Here is a 16,528-nt window from a genome sequence, read left to right as displayed (position 1 = left end):
AGACAACATGTTCAGATTGTGTGTGTACATACTCGAAATATTTGTTAGGATGACTGTTAAAACTACAATGGCAGTTCTGCAAAACAAGCCAGCTTAATGAATTTCATGCAGTTTTCATTCATACAGAACTTTTGAGAACTTTTATGAGCTACTTTCCATGTACAAGCAGTTTTTTTTTCAAAGTTTTCCATTTTCCACCACCAAACTACAGAAAAAAAACATGTTTCATTAAAGGGGCATTATGGAAGTTTGACAGCCAAAACATGTATAGGAATAATAAATGTCTTCTTCATACATTCTCCTGCAAAGCCCTGGTCCTGTAGAATGAGCCCTGGCATTTTTACTGTGACTGACTGTTTTTGTGTAAAATCACAGAAAAAGAGAGATGCTCGGGTCGAGCAGGCTGCTTCATGCGCGTTCACGCTCAGGCATCGCCCGTAGCATTTGCTATCCGTAGCTTTAGCAGCAGAGAGAGAGGCAGTGCCACTTTGTCGCAGTTCCTAACGCCTAGTGACAAAGCTAGCTACATTTCTGAGGACCCTTAGCTACTTTCTGTAGAACTTTCTTCTAGATATTTCCTGCTAATTAGCAACAAAATAGGCATTTTCACTCCGAACCGTTCTTTGGTTTGACGTTGTTTCAGCTGTCATCAAGGATATAAACGTTACAAATGCTTTGAACATTACTGGCACTTTGGCTCGCCTAGTAAGATGTCTGACTCTCATGCAGAAGACCCAGCTTCGATTCTGGATGTGAACATAGTTTATTTAGAGTTTATTTTTTACATTAATGGTATATTTTTTTACAGTAAGACGCCCAAATTTTTATTTGAGACTCTCTGAACGGCATTGAATTCACAGATAAAAAAGATGTGGGTTCAACTTTCATTTTGGAACAATTTTTCAAGCAAGGGAAGGGAATGATCTGAGCATGCAGGAGGACTGACCCATCATAAACCTTTGTCGCTGTGCTGAAGAGAAAGCTACAGAACCACATTATTTAATTAATTAGCTGCACGTTCTCCTGTCCTCTGTCCTCCGGGCCACACACACACACACACACACACACACACACACACACACACACACACACACACACACACACACACACACACACACACACACACACACACACACACACACGGAACTGTCTCAGCTGTTATTTTTGTTAAGGAGTGTGCACGTACAGCATGTGCGCCTCGTGCACGAGCCTACTATTGAAGCTGCCATTACACTTTTGGCCTGAGGGGGCAATCACGAGCATAAAAATTCAAAACTCCGTAAAGTCCCTTTAAAGCTACAAAAGCATGAAATAACGTCTGTCATTGCCACGCTTGGGTTTTAGCTTCTACAGCAGGTGAAATCCAAACAGCAGGTTGTTCATGTATTACAAAGGTCTAATGAGCATTTTCAACACATTTGATCTTGTTTATACTTCCCAGGGGCTCACCACTCATGGGAGGGGTCAAAGGGGTCGGGTGCATTGTTTGACGGGTGGTAGCCGAAGGGGGGAATTTGGCGGTCTGATCCTTGCCACAGAAGCTGTCGCTTAGCACGTGGAATGTCACCTGTCAAGTATTTAGGGGGCGATTCATTTTCATGCTGGATGCTGTTGAGTAAACGTCTCAGTAGCACGGAGCTGCCGCTCAGTGGGAACAGGAGAGCAGAGTGAGCTCTGTGAGTGTGTGCGCCTTTCCTCTGCACTGGAGCTCTTGCCCCGGCGAGCTGACAGCCGCTCAGGAGAGAAAGCAGTGTGTGTGTGGCACAAGATTATGAGGACACAGCAAATTGATAAAATAATACGGTTCAGAGCCTCCAAAAGCATCACAGCTAATGCCCGCCTTTGTTTACCTTATACTGGAGGACACCGCAGACTTTCCCGCACGTATTAAACGCCGCCCACAGGCTCGGGGATTTCCGCATTCCTGAGAACTCCCTCGGATTTAAATGTGAACACTACACCGCCCGTTCCAGACCGAACTCAGGCCATCCATCCCCACTAAACCCGGATCGTGCCAACGCTAATATGTAAGCGTCATTAGACTCACCTCAACGCATGGGTCTGACTCCAGAACTTGAGAGAGGTTGGATACTCTACCACTCTGGAGTTGCTCCCACTGAGAGGCACCGAGCAGGGGTGGGCCTACCAGTTGGCCCCCATCTTGGTGCCTGTACGTTGGGGTTTACCCTGGTGAACAAGAGGGCAGCCTCCCTCTGCCTACCTGTGGGGGGGTGGGGGGGTGGGTCCTGACTGTGGTTTGTGCTTATTTACCAAACTGCAGTTCAGACTACCCACCCTTTATAGAGTTTGTTGGGGGGGGTGCTCGAGGGCGCTTCTTCCTATGACTCCCTCATCGTCCTTGGGGGCTTTAACGGACACGTGGGCAATGACATTGAGACCTGGAGTGGTGTGGTTGGGAGGAATGGCCCCCCGATCTTAATTTAATTGGTGTTATTGGACTTCTGTGCTCATGATGGATTGTCCATGTTGAACACCATTTTCAGGTAGGTTCAACTCATCAGGATGTGATCTCCAGCTTTTGCTGGAGCGATTTGCAGCCAAGGAATAAGAAGCATAGTTTTTAATGTTTTGATGGTATAGTGGCGGTGTGCAGAAGGGGGCGGGATGGTAGGTGGCCACCACGCGTCGAGCCGTGATCACTAATCGGCTTATGGCTGATTATCAGGGACGTCATCGTAGGAAAAAGAGGAGGGACAGAGCAGATGTGAAGAGTTCGTGTAGCTCTGAGTCTAATGAGGAGCATGGTCTGTGTGTGTGATCCCCCAAGTAGCTGGCAAACGCTACAGGTGTGATTACATGTCCTGTCGACACACCTACTTTTAATTTAGTCGACTAAATTAAATATAAAACTAAAATAAATAGGATGACTAAATAAAAAAACTTTTTCTTTTAGATCATGTGATATGCACATTTTCGCATTCATGATGTCCCTCTCTTTAAAGAGCAAGTCACCCCCTACCAGAGTCTAACTCCACTCCCACGTCATGTTTGAAAAATGCAACACATGCTGTTGCCTGGCAGACCGAGAAGGCGGAGCTGCTAACAAATACACACACACTCTCAGGCTCACGACAGCATTGTGACATCATAATGTACCAGTTTACATCATAGCATACCTCTTAGCCAATGGCGGTGGCAGATTTACATTCAAATACAGTGCTGAGTTTTTACCTGACGACGGCACAGCACTGCCAGTTTTAGGCAGAATATTTAAATTTTAACTAAGATGCACTGAAGTGACGAATTATTGACGACACGTGTCTGCAGCACGATTAGACACTCATTTATTTAGTTTATCAGCAAAAAGGTTGATTTGGGGGTGACTTGCTCTTTAAGTATTCTGCTGGGTTTTTGTGCCATTCTTTTTACCAAGTATTTTACTGTTTAACGTATATGATTCTGTACGCTGAACAGCGTTTTATTCTGCATGTTTATTCTTTGCTCCTGTTGTTGTAAATGTATTTGTGATACCAACATTTGACACTAAGGGACAATAAAGGGATTTTTTTTATTCTATTCTGTTCTAAAAGCAGATTAAATTGTTCTTCATACATTTCCACAATCAGAGCAGTCATACAGCCCGACTCTCTCCATGGACTTCCTCATCTCCACGGAAAAGTTCTCGTACTCCGGCTTGACCGTCTTCAGCAGCGTCACTGTGTTCAGGGAAGAGTAAGCCTTTCTCGCATCATCATCATACTCATCTCCTCTCTGCCACGAACCGTTGCCTGAAGCAGAATAACACACGTCACACAGATTTATGGAGAGTAACTGACTACATCGGGACTTTTGAGTGTAAGCTTTAATGCTTACAGGGGAGTATGAAAGTGTGTTTCTAATGCATCCCAGCTAACTTTAACACCTCATGCCCCCCTCTACATGCCTGCTGCATCATGCAACATGATATGTTTGTGTTTACACTGTCAAGGTGCTCCCTATTCTACCACATGAGCTACAGTTCTCGCTTAAAGCATTACATTTAAACTTGATTTTATGGGCTAAAGGAATATTTGTATAATTTGGTAAAATCACTCCACCGTTATGTTTAAAACATCAAATACATTTTTAAACTGCAAACTAATAATTGATTTTTCAAGATTCATTCATTCCAAGAGACTACAAACATAATAAATGTGTTTTTATTATAACGTTAGGTTAATGAGATGATTACTCACCATAAGAAGAAGCATTGAAGAGATCAACATTAAAAAACATACAGCTTCCATTGGTCAGCTGTCGTTTGTGTGCTGCTAGCATGATCTCTCGAACCCGGTCAGCTCCAGCACACATGATCACCACTGCAGGCAGATGACACAAAACACAAATGTGAGAAACAGACAGGTTTTTATTCAACTGGAAGACCATTCAGCCTGAAAATAAAGGTTAACTGCAGTAATGAAAGGTGAATATAAAGCTAATGACTACAGCGTTACTGGTAAATACATCTGTAACCTATTCTAAAGGAAAAAATACTTATTTTTTTTACCGTGTCCTGTCTGGCTGTGAAGCAAGCAGAACTGATGTCTGAATGCTGGTGACAAGCCTTACAGATTTACTCTCAGGTGGAGCATCAAAGATTCTGCTTTTAATGTCACGCCTGATACTTAAAACTTTATTGTTATTGTTGTTGTTTTTGAATGCTTTGTAATTCCGACCAGACACGGAGACAGAGGTGAAAGAGAAAGGAAGACACAAAAGGTGGGTATTTCCACAAAAATAAACAATAATGACCAAGAGTCTGCTTCTAGACCTGCAGAAAGAGAAAAAAAAGGGATACACAACAATACATCAGGAGCAAGCTATCACTGAGTCAACCTGATGATGAAATATATAATCAACAAATAAATCACAGTGCATGTAGTGCCAACCACAGCCTTAAGACATGTGTTGAACGTGCCCAAGCCCATACTTTTGAGAGCACCATGTGAGCACCTGTGTGTGTACACGCGCTTGTTTATGTAAGGTTTCTCTATAGGAGCGTCCAATAGAGAGTGTGAGGGGCCATAGATCTGCCCCCCAAAGATGTGTAGGAGATGGAGGGAGCTCCAAGTCCCAGAGATCCAGGCGCTGCCCCAGAACACAGGAACCCCAAGGAGACTGCAACCAGGAAGGCCCCCGCCCCCCTCGAGAGGCACAGAGGATCGCCCCGGGGGGCCACAACCAGCAGCCGGCAGAGTCCCGGGAGATATCAGCGGCAAGCCCACAGGCCCGCCCGCCACCTCCCACCCCCTAGCCGGCCGAGCCCAGGACCCAGCGACCCGGGACCCAGGGGCGACCACCCCCGCCGGGGACCCAGCAGAGCCCAGGGACTCAGACCCCACCAGGCAGCCACCGGGATTGATCAGGCAGATGCCAAAAATCTTAAACTCCCTGACCCGGGAGCCACGAACACTCAGGCAGACCAAGGCACCACACCCCCACCAGGTGTGACAGGGGGGAGGGGAGACGAAGATCTATATCATCAAGAGAAGTCCCAGGAGAGGGGAGGAGTCAAAGCCCCCACCTGACATATACAGTCATACACAAACACAGTCACACACTCCCTCCCTCATACTCACACATGCACATACAACCAAAGACTTACAAAAATGCACGCCGGACACCCACTCATGCTCCCCATACACACCCTATTCACTCTGGTCCCGGTACTGCTGCACATGGGGTACAACCATCACCGGTAACCAGAGTTTGACCCTTTCTGCTGGGGTGCTGATGAGCAGGCTCCCCCGCCCAACGCTCAGCACAGCAACCCACCACCCCAGACCCCAACCAAAAAAAAAACCTTTTCTTCTATCAGTAGCATAAAGCTGACATTACCCACTCAGGTAGGGATGAGCACCCCTCCCAGTGAAACACTACAACCACCAGCTGGAGCCAGAATGATAGCATGTTGTTGTTCTGGTAAAGGAGGCGCTGGGAGTCTCAGACCTGAGTGTTTTACTCAAACACCAAAATTAAAAACCATCCTATGAAAACTTCTGTGACTTTAAATAGATGAAGACCAAAGCAGCTCGGATAAAGCTGCTTTATAACAACTGGATCTGTGCCACGGAAACTGTTACAGTGTGTGTGTGTGTGTGTGTGTGTGTGTGGGTGTGTGGGTGTGTGTGTGTGTGTGTGTGTGTGTGTGTGTGTGTGTGTGTGTGTGTGTGTGTGTGTGTGTGTGTGTGTGTGGGTGTGTGTGTGTGTGTGTGTGTGTGTGTGTTTGGATTTGTCTGGTGTATGTGTGTGCATGTGTGCGTGTGTGTGTGTGTGTGTAGGTATGTGGGAGTATGTTTGAGTGTGTGTGTGTGTGTGTGTGTGTAGGTATGTGTGTGTGTGTATGTGTGTGTGCATGTGCGTGTGTGTGTGTGTGTGTGAGTATGTTTGAGTGTGTGTCTGTTTGCTTTAACAGCCTCCAGAGGCTGTTTAAATGCTTCTCTGAAGTTTTCAGGGAGGTCCTCATTAAGGTAGTAAATTGAGAAATTTTGGGCGGGAAAGTGTGTGTATTTTCCAAGCCCCCACAACGGAGTTATAAAATTGAGGCAAACGTGGAAGTGAAATAAATTGCAGTTCCACCCTCATCCACTAGGGGCTGGTGTCAGAAGCGAACAAATCCTCATTGACTCCCATGTTAAAAATACCAATTTCACAGCAGAAATAAACATGTTTACAGCCTGGTACCAGAACATGTTTTTGGTTTAAATGATCTAGTTTACACTCATGACAACTCTGAGGGGGGTGAATGTTTTTCTCACTCTGCTGTTTAAGTGTATTAAAAGCCTAAAATTCTGTATAATTAATGAGCATCAGACCCACGTGACCACAGAGCTAGCTCCGTGGAAAGGCCTCAGTAGAGCCTCGGCCTGGCCTGGAAACTGCTCCGGGATTTTGAGTCTCTGTGTGTGTGTATTCTTGTTTGGATATTATTTGTGCAATTGTTGGACAAAATGACTTGCTGTGGCATTAATTGCACTAATAGAGCGTCCAAGGAGTCTCCACTTCATTTTTTTCGGTAAGTTAAATTATATTTATGTATTTTAGGTCACTGCCGCCTTTAAACTAGCTGAGTTTATCGAAGTAGCTAGCTAACTATCATTTTAACATGTAGCATGTACTGTTTAACCATGAAATTTAGATGTAAAACACGGTAAAATAATTAATATGGCATATGTCGATGGGTAAAAGGGTAAAACCCAGTGCATTTAACATAAAAATGGGTTGAAATATGGCGGAGCTCTTGGAGGGACACTTCTGTGTTCCATTCTTCCACCCGGTTCTCCCCCGCGGTCAGCCCGGTGCATGTCTGACCGATGCGGCGCCTACTAGCTGCTGCGCGGGCTGACCGCTTGTAGAGCTCTTGGACTCGTAGAGAGACCTGACCGCAGAAATACTGCAGCTCAATTCCCTACCTAAATGCAAAGTTTGAGAGACGTGGTTCACTTAGGTCTGCACTGCCTTCGGGCTGATTTGTCAAGTTCACAAAATGTGGAACGGGATTTAAGGTTAGAATCAGCGGCGAATCGGAACATGTCTCGAAGCCCTGGCCGACGAAATGGTCCACATGACTATTACTGTCAGGCTCGGAGAAAATTCGGGTTGTTTTTGTGTCAGTCGGTGATTCTGCTAACAGTGACTCTAACTGACGCAGCACTAGTTGACAGACAGCATTACAGCGTGAAATCCTGCACAGCGTGACCCGGTTCTGTAAGGAATTCTGTTCAGGAGGTCACATTTCAGGCTCTCCACATCATATGTGACTGACTTTTACGCAGAGGTGGAAAGTAACGAATTACATTTACTCACGTTACTGTAATTGAGTAGCTTTTTTGTATATTTATACTTTTTAAGTCGTTTTTAAAAGCTGTACTTTTACTTTTACTTGAGTAAGTTTTTTAAAAAGAATTGTAATTCGCTACATTTTAAATCATATCTGTTACTGAGTAAAAATAAATTATAGGCTTAATAAATTACAAATATTACGTGAAGCAGCGTCGGAACAGAAAGAGACACCTGCATGAGCGCCACGTCTAAACCGTGGTGGGGGTGGGGGGGTACATTTTTGCTCAAAGACATCAGTTCAGTTCCTCAACTCGCTGTTTACCTCCTCTCTCCCTCCTCTCCTGTGGGTTGGAATCCGCACCTTCGTGCACCGGTGTGACGTCATCAGAATTCTGCTCGGTTCGGTAGCCGGAATCGGTTCTGTGTTTGAAATGTTTCTCTACCGCTCCGCACGGAAGCGGCAAAATAACGTTTAGCGCTCATAACATGCGGATTATCAGTGCTCTGCTCATAAAAGTAAGTAAATAAGTAAGTAAGTAAGTAAAAGTTTATTTATGTAGCGCCTTTCACAGACATAAATCACAAAGCGCTGTACAACATGATAAAGATCAGGGCAAATACCTCTAACCAATAAAGACATCAGAAAAACAATAGCAGTGATAAACGTAGAAAACAAAATCATGAGTATAAACAAAGTGAAGGTGTGAACCCGAACAAAGCCATCATTCTGAAACATTTAGGGAGGGAATGCCTGGATGAAAAGGTGAGTTTTTAGATGATTTTTAAAGACCTCTACAGTGTTAGAGAGACGGAGATTTGAAGGTAGACTGTTCCAAAGTCTGGGTGCAATAGTCTGAAAGGCCCTGTCCCCTTTGGTTTTCAGTCTGGTTCGAGGAACAGCCAGGAGGTTTTCAGATGTGGATCTAAGGTTCCGTGAGGTGGTGTGTGGGGATAAAAGCTCAGATAGGTAGCTTGGAGCCTGGTTGTTGAGAGCTCTATAGGTCAGGACTAAAACTTTAAACTGTATTCTATATTCTACCGGGAGCCAGTGGAGGGACTGTAAACCCGGAGTGATGTGAGCTTGTCTGCTGGATTTGGTTAGGAGTCTGGCTGCTGCATTTTGGATGGCTTGAAGGCGTGAGAGGGAGGTGTTGCTGAGACCAGTAAAAAGAGCGTTACAGTAGTCTAAGCGTGATGACACAAAGGCATGGATGATTTTTTACAGATCTGCAGTAGAAACCAGTTTACGGACTTTTGAAATGTTTCTCAGTTGGAAGAAACAAGAGCGGGAGATGGTTTTGACGTGTGAGTCTAAACTTAAAGCTGGGTCAAAAATAACTCCCAGGTTTCTAATGTTGGCCTTGGCTGATGGGCAAAAAGAGGCAATTTCTTGCTCGATTTTTGGCTGAAGTTCCGGGGGTGCAGCGATCAGGGTCTCTGTCTTGTTAGCATTGTGGACAAGAAAGTTGCTGGACAGCCAGTTACTGATCTGGGTCAGGCAGAGTACAAGTGTGGCCAGCCTGTCCAACTGGTGTGGCATAAAGGACATATAGAGCTGAATATCATCAGCGTAGATGTGGTAGGAGATGTCTGGGAAAGACTGAATGATGCCAGCTAGGGGAAGAATATAGAATGCGAATAGTAGAGGCCCTAGAACTGAACCTTGTGGGACCCCGCATGTTAGAGAGGCAGTATCTGAGGAGAAGGTTTCAGACTTCACTGTGAATGTTCTGTTAGTTATAAAACGGGATACCTGCAGGCCTCTGTGAGTTAAAACATCCTGATACTGTTCAGGTGTAAACATTGTGCTCCATCCCTGTGTTTGAACTCAGAAGATGCTTCTTGATGCAACAGATATGTGATGATTTAGCTTGTTTCTTTATTTTAGTCCAGAATAAGAGATTAAAGTATTACTAAAGCAGTTCAATATAGTTAAATTAGTCATTCAAATGATTCGAACATGCTGCAGTGTGTGAGTGTGTGTGAGTGTGTGTGTGCGCGCGCGCTTGCATGTGCATGTGCGAGCGTGCATGTGTGTGTGTGTTACACATATAGGACTGCATGAGACAGCATGGTTTCATCAAATCCATGCATCTTATATCTTGGCTGAAGTAATGGCTTAGGAAAATAACATATTTCATACATAATGACGTCTCTGCAGTGTTTATGATAATGTTTTATCTTATCTTGGGTCTGGGAGGTGTAACTTATCCTGATACAAGCCTTTTAAAACATGTTAAAGTATTACAAGAGGAGATGAATGCATGCATTTAATGTTCATGTTTGGAGACCAACCTTCACAGTGTGGAGGCTCATGCTGGTGAGGAGACACCGTTAGTTCTAGTAACACCTGGGCTCCCAAGGCCTGTTCTGACAGGACGGACGTTACGGGGCCCTTAAGAATTCCAGCTGGATGATTGGAGGATTATTTAGGAGGACTGGAATGAACAAACTGGTTTCAGTGGTGAAGGGTTAAATGAGTGAGTGAACCTAACACCAAGGATGAACTCTGCTAACTTTAAAAATCAGCTGCTCTAAATAAGCATGAAGGTCAGAGAGGATCTCTAGGATGGACATGGATGAAGGAACTGTAATGTAGAGGTAAAGTAGGGCAGGGCCAACGTTAGCAGCTGTCATACGGTCCATCTGACATGTTTGACTGTCATTTAGCTTGTTATGTGACAGGTTAGAGCACAGTCTCATGTTAGAGTTTTGTCATGAGAACATTGAGATACCTCACACGCTGATGGCATCTTAAAAAGTTATTTTTTCTCAAAATAAAGAATAATTTTAACCACAATTGAAACTTACCATCCTCGAAAAACCTCGTCCAATCAATGTGCACGTCCTGTTCTCACTGATTGGATATAAATCCCTCCTTCAAGCTGAGCGTGTGTGTATGTGCGCGCACACACGAGCGAATTGTGAACTGGCGTTGTGATTTAGCACTACTTAGATGTAGCGATCCTTACGCTGACAAAAATGTAACTAAGTAACTTTTACTTTGAGTACATTTTGTTTACGATACTTTTTACTTTTACTTGAGTAAAAATTTAGGCAAGTACTTTTACTTGTAATTGAGTAAAAAATTATCAAAGTATTGGTGCTCGTAATTAGGTAGGAAATTTTAGTACTCTTTCCACCTCTGCTTTTATGTTATAATAACGATCACACACTAGGAATGTTATAAAGCTCCTATATCTGACAGTTTCTTTTGTATATTATCTGACTTTATAAACTCCAACAACAATGTGCTTCTATCTCTTTTTCAGGCTAAATCTACCCAAGACACTGGCTGTCAGACTGATTTAGTAGTCTGCAAGAATGCACTTGTCCAGGCTGACGTGAAGCCTTACCTGTAGCAAAGGTGAATTATTTTTAATAATCGTCTATTTAAACATTTTATTATTACCTTCTAGTTTTAATTTGTTTTACAGATTATTGTTACACGTGATTTTATGCTCTTTTAAACATTTATAAATGTGCTGTTTCTTTGTTTTTCATATAGCCACCCAGTTTAGAGCTCCCAGCCGCTGTGGGTCTGGTGACACAGGGACCATGATGGAAATTCATCTTCCAGAAAGTCTGGCTCATCATTTAGCCAGATTTCTAAGGTATAGTCCAAAAATGGACCACTCAGCATCAGTCCAGTCCTTTTTGTCCTTGGCCCAGGCGAGACGCTTCTTGCGCTGTTTCATGTTCAAGAGTGGCTTGACACACGGAATGCGACACCTGAATCCCATGTCTTTCATGAGTCTCCTCGTGGTGGTTCTTGAAGCGCTGACTCCAGCTGCAGTCCACTCTTTGTGGATCTCCCCCACATTTTTGAATGGGTTTGTCGTCACAATTCTCTGCAGGGTGCGGTTATCCCTAGAGCTTGTACACTTTTTTCTACCACATTTTTTCCGTCCCTTCGCCTGTCTGTTAATGTGCTTGGACACAGAGCTCTGCGAACAGCCAGCTTCTTTAGCAATCACCTTTTGTGTCTTGCCCTCCTTGTGCAAGGTGTCAATGATTGTCTTTTGGACAGCTGTTAAGTCAGAAGTCTTCCCCATGATTGTGGTGCCTTCAAAACAAGACTGAGGGACCTTTTAAAGGCCTTTGCAGGTGTTTTGAGTAAATCAGCTGATTAGAGTGGCAGCAGGTGTCTTCTATATTCAGCCTTTTCAGAATATTCTAATTTTTTGAGATACCAAATTTGGAGTTTTCATTAGTTGTCACTTATGAATATCAAATTTAAATGTAATGAACATTGGAAATACATTGGTCTGTGTGCATTGCATGAATATAATGTACAAGTTTCACGTTTTGAATGGAATTACTGAAATATTTTCAACCTTTTGATGATATTCTAATTTACTGGCCAGCACCTGTATATAGTGAATATTACAGGATTTTTTAAATGTGGGTCTATTTGGCTCTCCCTGAATTGGTAATAAAATCGAAGAGCTGGGGAAGAGAAAGACGACCCAGGATGTGAGACTGTGGAATCAAAGTGTGGTGAACCACCTCTACTGGTCAGCATCCCTCTTCATTCCAGATTGGTTCAGCATTTACATGCTAATGTGGCGATATGTCACAGAGCGGTAATGTTGTTCTTATGTTTAATGCTCTTATGTTATGTTTTATATTGCATGTTTTCTAATTGATGAGGTGCTTTTAGGTTGATTTTTAACTGTTTGGGTGTTTTTAGTGATTGTTGCAACATTTCATCCCATCTGTGTTAATCCTCCCCAATTACCCACACCTGGGAGCGGGGTGTGGACTGGACTGGCAAACAATGAACAGAGGCAGGGCGGGAGGTGAACGGGCGGAGGGTTTTGTTTATTTAAGGGAGCGGACGTGGAGACGCAGAAACGTGAGGGGAAAGGAAAATACTCGGCTGGAGCCAGACGGACACCGCAAGCTCCGCAAGGACTGGACGGAGATCCACCGGCGGCACGGACAGCAGCAGCAGCGGCAGGAGAAGCAGCAGCAACAGCGGAGAGAGAGATCCGCGGCCGGAGACGCCAGGGCACAGAGCGCAACACGGCAGGCGGGCAGAGTTACCCCCAAATTCCACTACCTCCGCTCCGACATGAACGCCGGAGCAAAATCGGTCCGGTTCTAGTCAGTCAGAGCTATTCCACTACTGCGGCCGTGCTCCGGCAGTGTGGCGCCGTGCGCCGCCCTCTGTTCCGGCGTCCGGCAAAAATAGAATCGATCCTATTTTTGCCGGACGCCGGAGCACCTCCGCAGTAAATGGACAGAAATCACAACGGCCCAACAGGAAAAGGAGCAAGCACAACTTCCGTATTTCATAATAAATCGATAAACAAAAGGCGTTTTTTGTTTCATATGCACAGGTTTAACAACTTTTAACAACTATCAATGGCGGCTGAACTTTAAATGCACAAAAATAAGCCATAAATACAGTTTCCACTATCAAAGTAGTCACCCTTTGTTGATCCAAACACTGCTGATCTCTCAACACAAATGATGGGCAGATTAAACAGTTCATGTCGATGCTTCTCCCACACAACGGGTGTTTGGATCTAACTTCCGCGTTTATTGCTCGGACTGTATCGCAAGATCTCGAAAGTCCCGCGCATGCCTGTTTGCCCCCCTCAGGTCTCCGCACCGGAGCGGAGCCGTTGTAGAGCGGGTAGCAGTAAAAATTGAGTTCGGAAGCGAGCGGCTGCGGAAGGCGGGGGCGGAGCGGAGCGGAGGTAGTGGAATTTGGGGGTTACTCTTCCCCCGCGCGTAAGTAATTGATCAGTGCCTGGCAGTGTTAGAGTTGCTCTCTCTGTGAGTGGTCTGGTGCCGGGGACCTATTTACTGCCGGAGTTGTTGTGTGCCACAGGGGCCGGGCCGAGGAGGGGGCGGATTGGATCCACCGTGCTGCGAACCTGTGGTTCCCAGACGACGCCGACGGCCTTGGAGGTTCCTTGGTCGAGAGCTCAGCAGGGCCGGACTGGACCGCCTTGTCCCTTGGGGCCCTGCGCACACTCGATTGAACGCTTTTTTCCCCTTGGCATCATCATCAGGGTTTTGTAATAAATGTCCCTTTTTAATTTGCTTTGGCTGTTGCACTGCTTGCCTTGTTTTTTAGAACCTATTTTAATCCTTTTAATATTAGTGGCACCTTCCATTCCACCTGGATCGTGTCACAGGTACATAACCCAAACCAATATTACAATAACATAAACTCTTACACAAAACGCTCCTCTTGATGGAGCAAATCTGTTCAGCACCTTCTGACAGACAGACCACCTTTCTTCTGTCATGATGCTGTACAGGACATTTTTAGAGTTTTTCTTTTTAAAGATGAATAGTATTACATTTAAAGAGCAATACTTTCACATTATCATCTTCCCACACTTCCTGTATACCTGTATTTTGTTGTTTTTCAATAAAGAATGACAAATTATTTAAGTTTATGGTTTTTTTAGCACACAAATATCTATCTGTAAAAAATATCTACAAAGCTAATATTTACGTAACAAGTATGATTGGGTTTTGCAATACGGCATTGTGTTTATTTTAGTAAGATTTTTAAACCAAGTAAAGTTAGTAAAGAACACATTTCTATTGGCTGCTAAGAAACTGTTGGACTTAAAACAGGCCTGTTGTACAAACAACTTGGCATAAATGATTCTTCCTTTTTGTCTTAACCAAAGAAATTCCAGTAATTGAGCAAAAACATTTATTTTTTTACATCACATTTTATAAAATACCAGGACACAAAGTGTCGGGACATTTCAAAAATACTTAAAATAATAAAAGGGGCCCAGAGAGCTGCAGAGTGAGTGGAACATTGGGTTGTGAAGGAAGAACAGTTCCCAACAGTGTGATATGAGGGTGGAGAAGGTGAAGCCGGTGCAGGTCCTCCTTCATGTTCACCAGCTTCACACTGCTGACCACCCCCATGTCATTGCCGCTGTCGGTACAGGATCTGCTCGGGTGCAAGATCGGCTCGGGGTCCTTCGACTGCCGATGACGTCAAAGTACGGCAAACCGACTCGGACAAAATACACTACACCTCTATACTGTTGGAAAGAATTTAGCACTTTCGTTATTAAAATAATGTTTTTTGAGACGTAAGTTTGTGTTTATAATGGTATTAGTAAAATAAAACATTATATCTTATTCATAATGTTGAACTCCTCTTTGAGCACATCCCTTGAAGGATCATAGGTATTAGCAACACCTGTGAAATTGTATTTGCAGGAAAGAAGTGTGTCCCGTTTATTTAAGTATTTTGTGTTTTTGACGTCTTGTCCATGCGTAGTTCAGGTACGCTCATAGCTGCTAGCCAAAGCTCTGGAGTTAAAAGTTTTCTGGCTTTACTAAAAAACCTGTCTGTACTTATTTGATTGATGGTAGTTTAACTTTCTATTAAACTCCAAATGTAATCATTTGGCACGTTTGTAATTCATTATTTGCAATAATGTAATCGGCGATATTAGCATTAGCGTTCCTATGGGTTTTTCCATGTATATTAGCATTGCGCTAACTACTCGCTGCCAAATTGCAGCCTTTGCCATTAGAAAATCTCCTTTTGTCACATCGGAATTTAATTGCACACGCAATTAATCGTTCAGCCCTAATATACTTGCAGCTCTATGCTAAAAGTGTATTTTCAAAGAGGTAATGATGGATTTCTTTGTAAAAGTTGTCCATCTTTCCAGTAGAAAAAATTTGCCTGGACCAACGTCACGTGATAACAACGTTACGTGATTACGTAATTCCGTAAGGTTCATGTTTAGCCAATCAACTACTTAGACGTCATCGGCAGTCGACCGACCCGAGCCGATCTTGCACCCGAGCAGATACTGTACCGACACCGCCACAGTGGATGAGAAGAACATCAGGAGCTGCTCTTCCATGCATGGAGTTGAAAAAGAAGGGGAGAAGCAGGGTTGCCAACTCAGCGACTTTGTCACTGTTCCTAACGAATTTTTGACCCCCCTCAACGACTTTTTTTCCAAAAAGCGCCTAGCGACAAACTTAGCGACATTTCTCAAGACCCATTGCTACTTTCTGTAGAACGTTCATGTAGATGTTCCCTACAGATTAGCAACAAAGAAACCATTTACACTCTGAACCGTTCTTCCGGGAGTAAGGAAAGAGAACGATAATCTGCACATGTGCACGAGGACTGACCAATCATAAACCGTTTTCGGGCAGTCTGATTCGCTGAAGACAAAGGTACAGCTGCAGAGCTGGAGACCGCCGATTTACGTCTGCTGCTTTCATATTACTGCAGGCTCACGCTTCTACTAGAGACGGCGCGGGCGTCAACCTGCCATCTCTGGTTCTGCAGCCGTCAGACACTTTGGTTTTTCCTGCATTTGGCAAATAAAGTCATCGGGAGTTTCAACTACCGTCCCGTTTACACACGCAGCTCTGTGGCTCATCTGAATTTCCTTCAGTGACACAGGGATGGTTATACTTTGAGACACCCGCTCCCTTTTGCTCGGTGCGCTGTTATTATCATGATGGAGAGAATACACAACAGAGAAGTTGAGAAACTATGAGGTGTAAAAAAACAGCTTTTTAGGAAAATGTCTGTGAAAAGGAGAGCAGCAGGTCTGAGTTATATCCTACAACAGAACTGTTTGGATCACCACACCATATCTGTCTTAATGCCACTTTATTGGTAGTTTTGGAATTTATTGTACATATCAAAGCAATTTGGGCCATTTTAATCATACTAATTAATAACTTTAACATATAACATAGTTTTTATTTTCCTCCCTTTTAG

At 44.0% G+C, this 16,528-nt stretch overlaps 1 protein-coding gene across 1 annotated transcript in view; it reads right to left on the bottom strand.

The window, feature by feature from the left end:
* The window catches only part of npr3 (natriuretic peptide receptor 3), a 108,396-nt gene that overhangs the window by 25,494 nt on the left and 66,374 nt on the right, over positions 1-16,528 (bottom strand). The window contains exons 2-3 of the mRNA XM_054737768.2: positions 4,197-4,319; positions 3,574-3,749 (exon numbers count right to left, since the gene is read on the bottom strand). Of these exons, the coding sequence (XP_054593743.1) occupies positions 3,574-3,749; positions 4,197-4,319 (299 nt within the window). The remainder of the gene's footprint in view (positions 1-3,573; positions 3,750-4,196; positions 4,320-16,528) is intronic.

The sequence above is a fragment of the Nothobranchius furzeri genome, chromosome 17 (genome assembly GCF_043380555.1).
Source record: "Nothobranchius furzeri strain GRZ-AD chromosome 17, NfurGRZ-RIMD1, whole genome shotgun sequence".
In the NCBI taxonomy this organism is placed as follows: Eukaryota; Metazoa; Chordata; class Actinopteri; order Cyprinodontiformes; family Nothobranchiidae; genus Nothobranchius; species Nothobranchius furzeri.
This window is presented reverse-complemented; position numbering and strand designations above follow the sequence as displayed.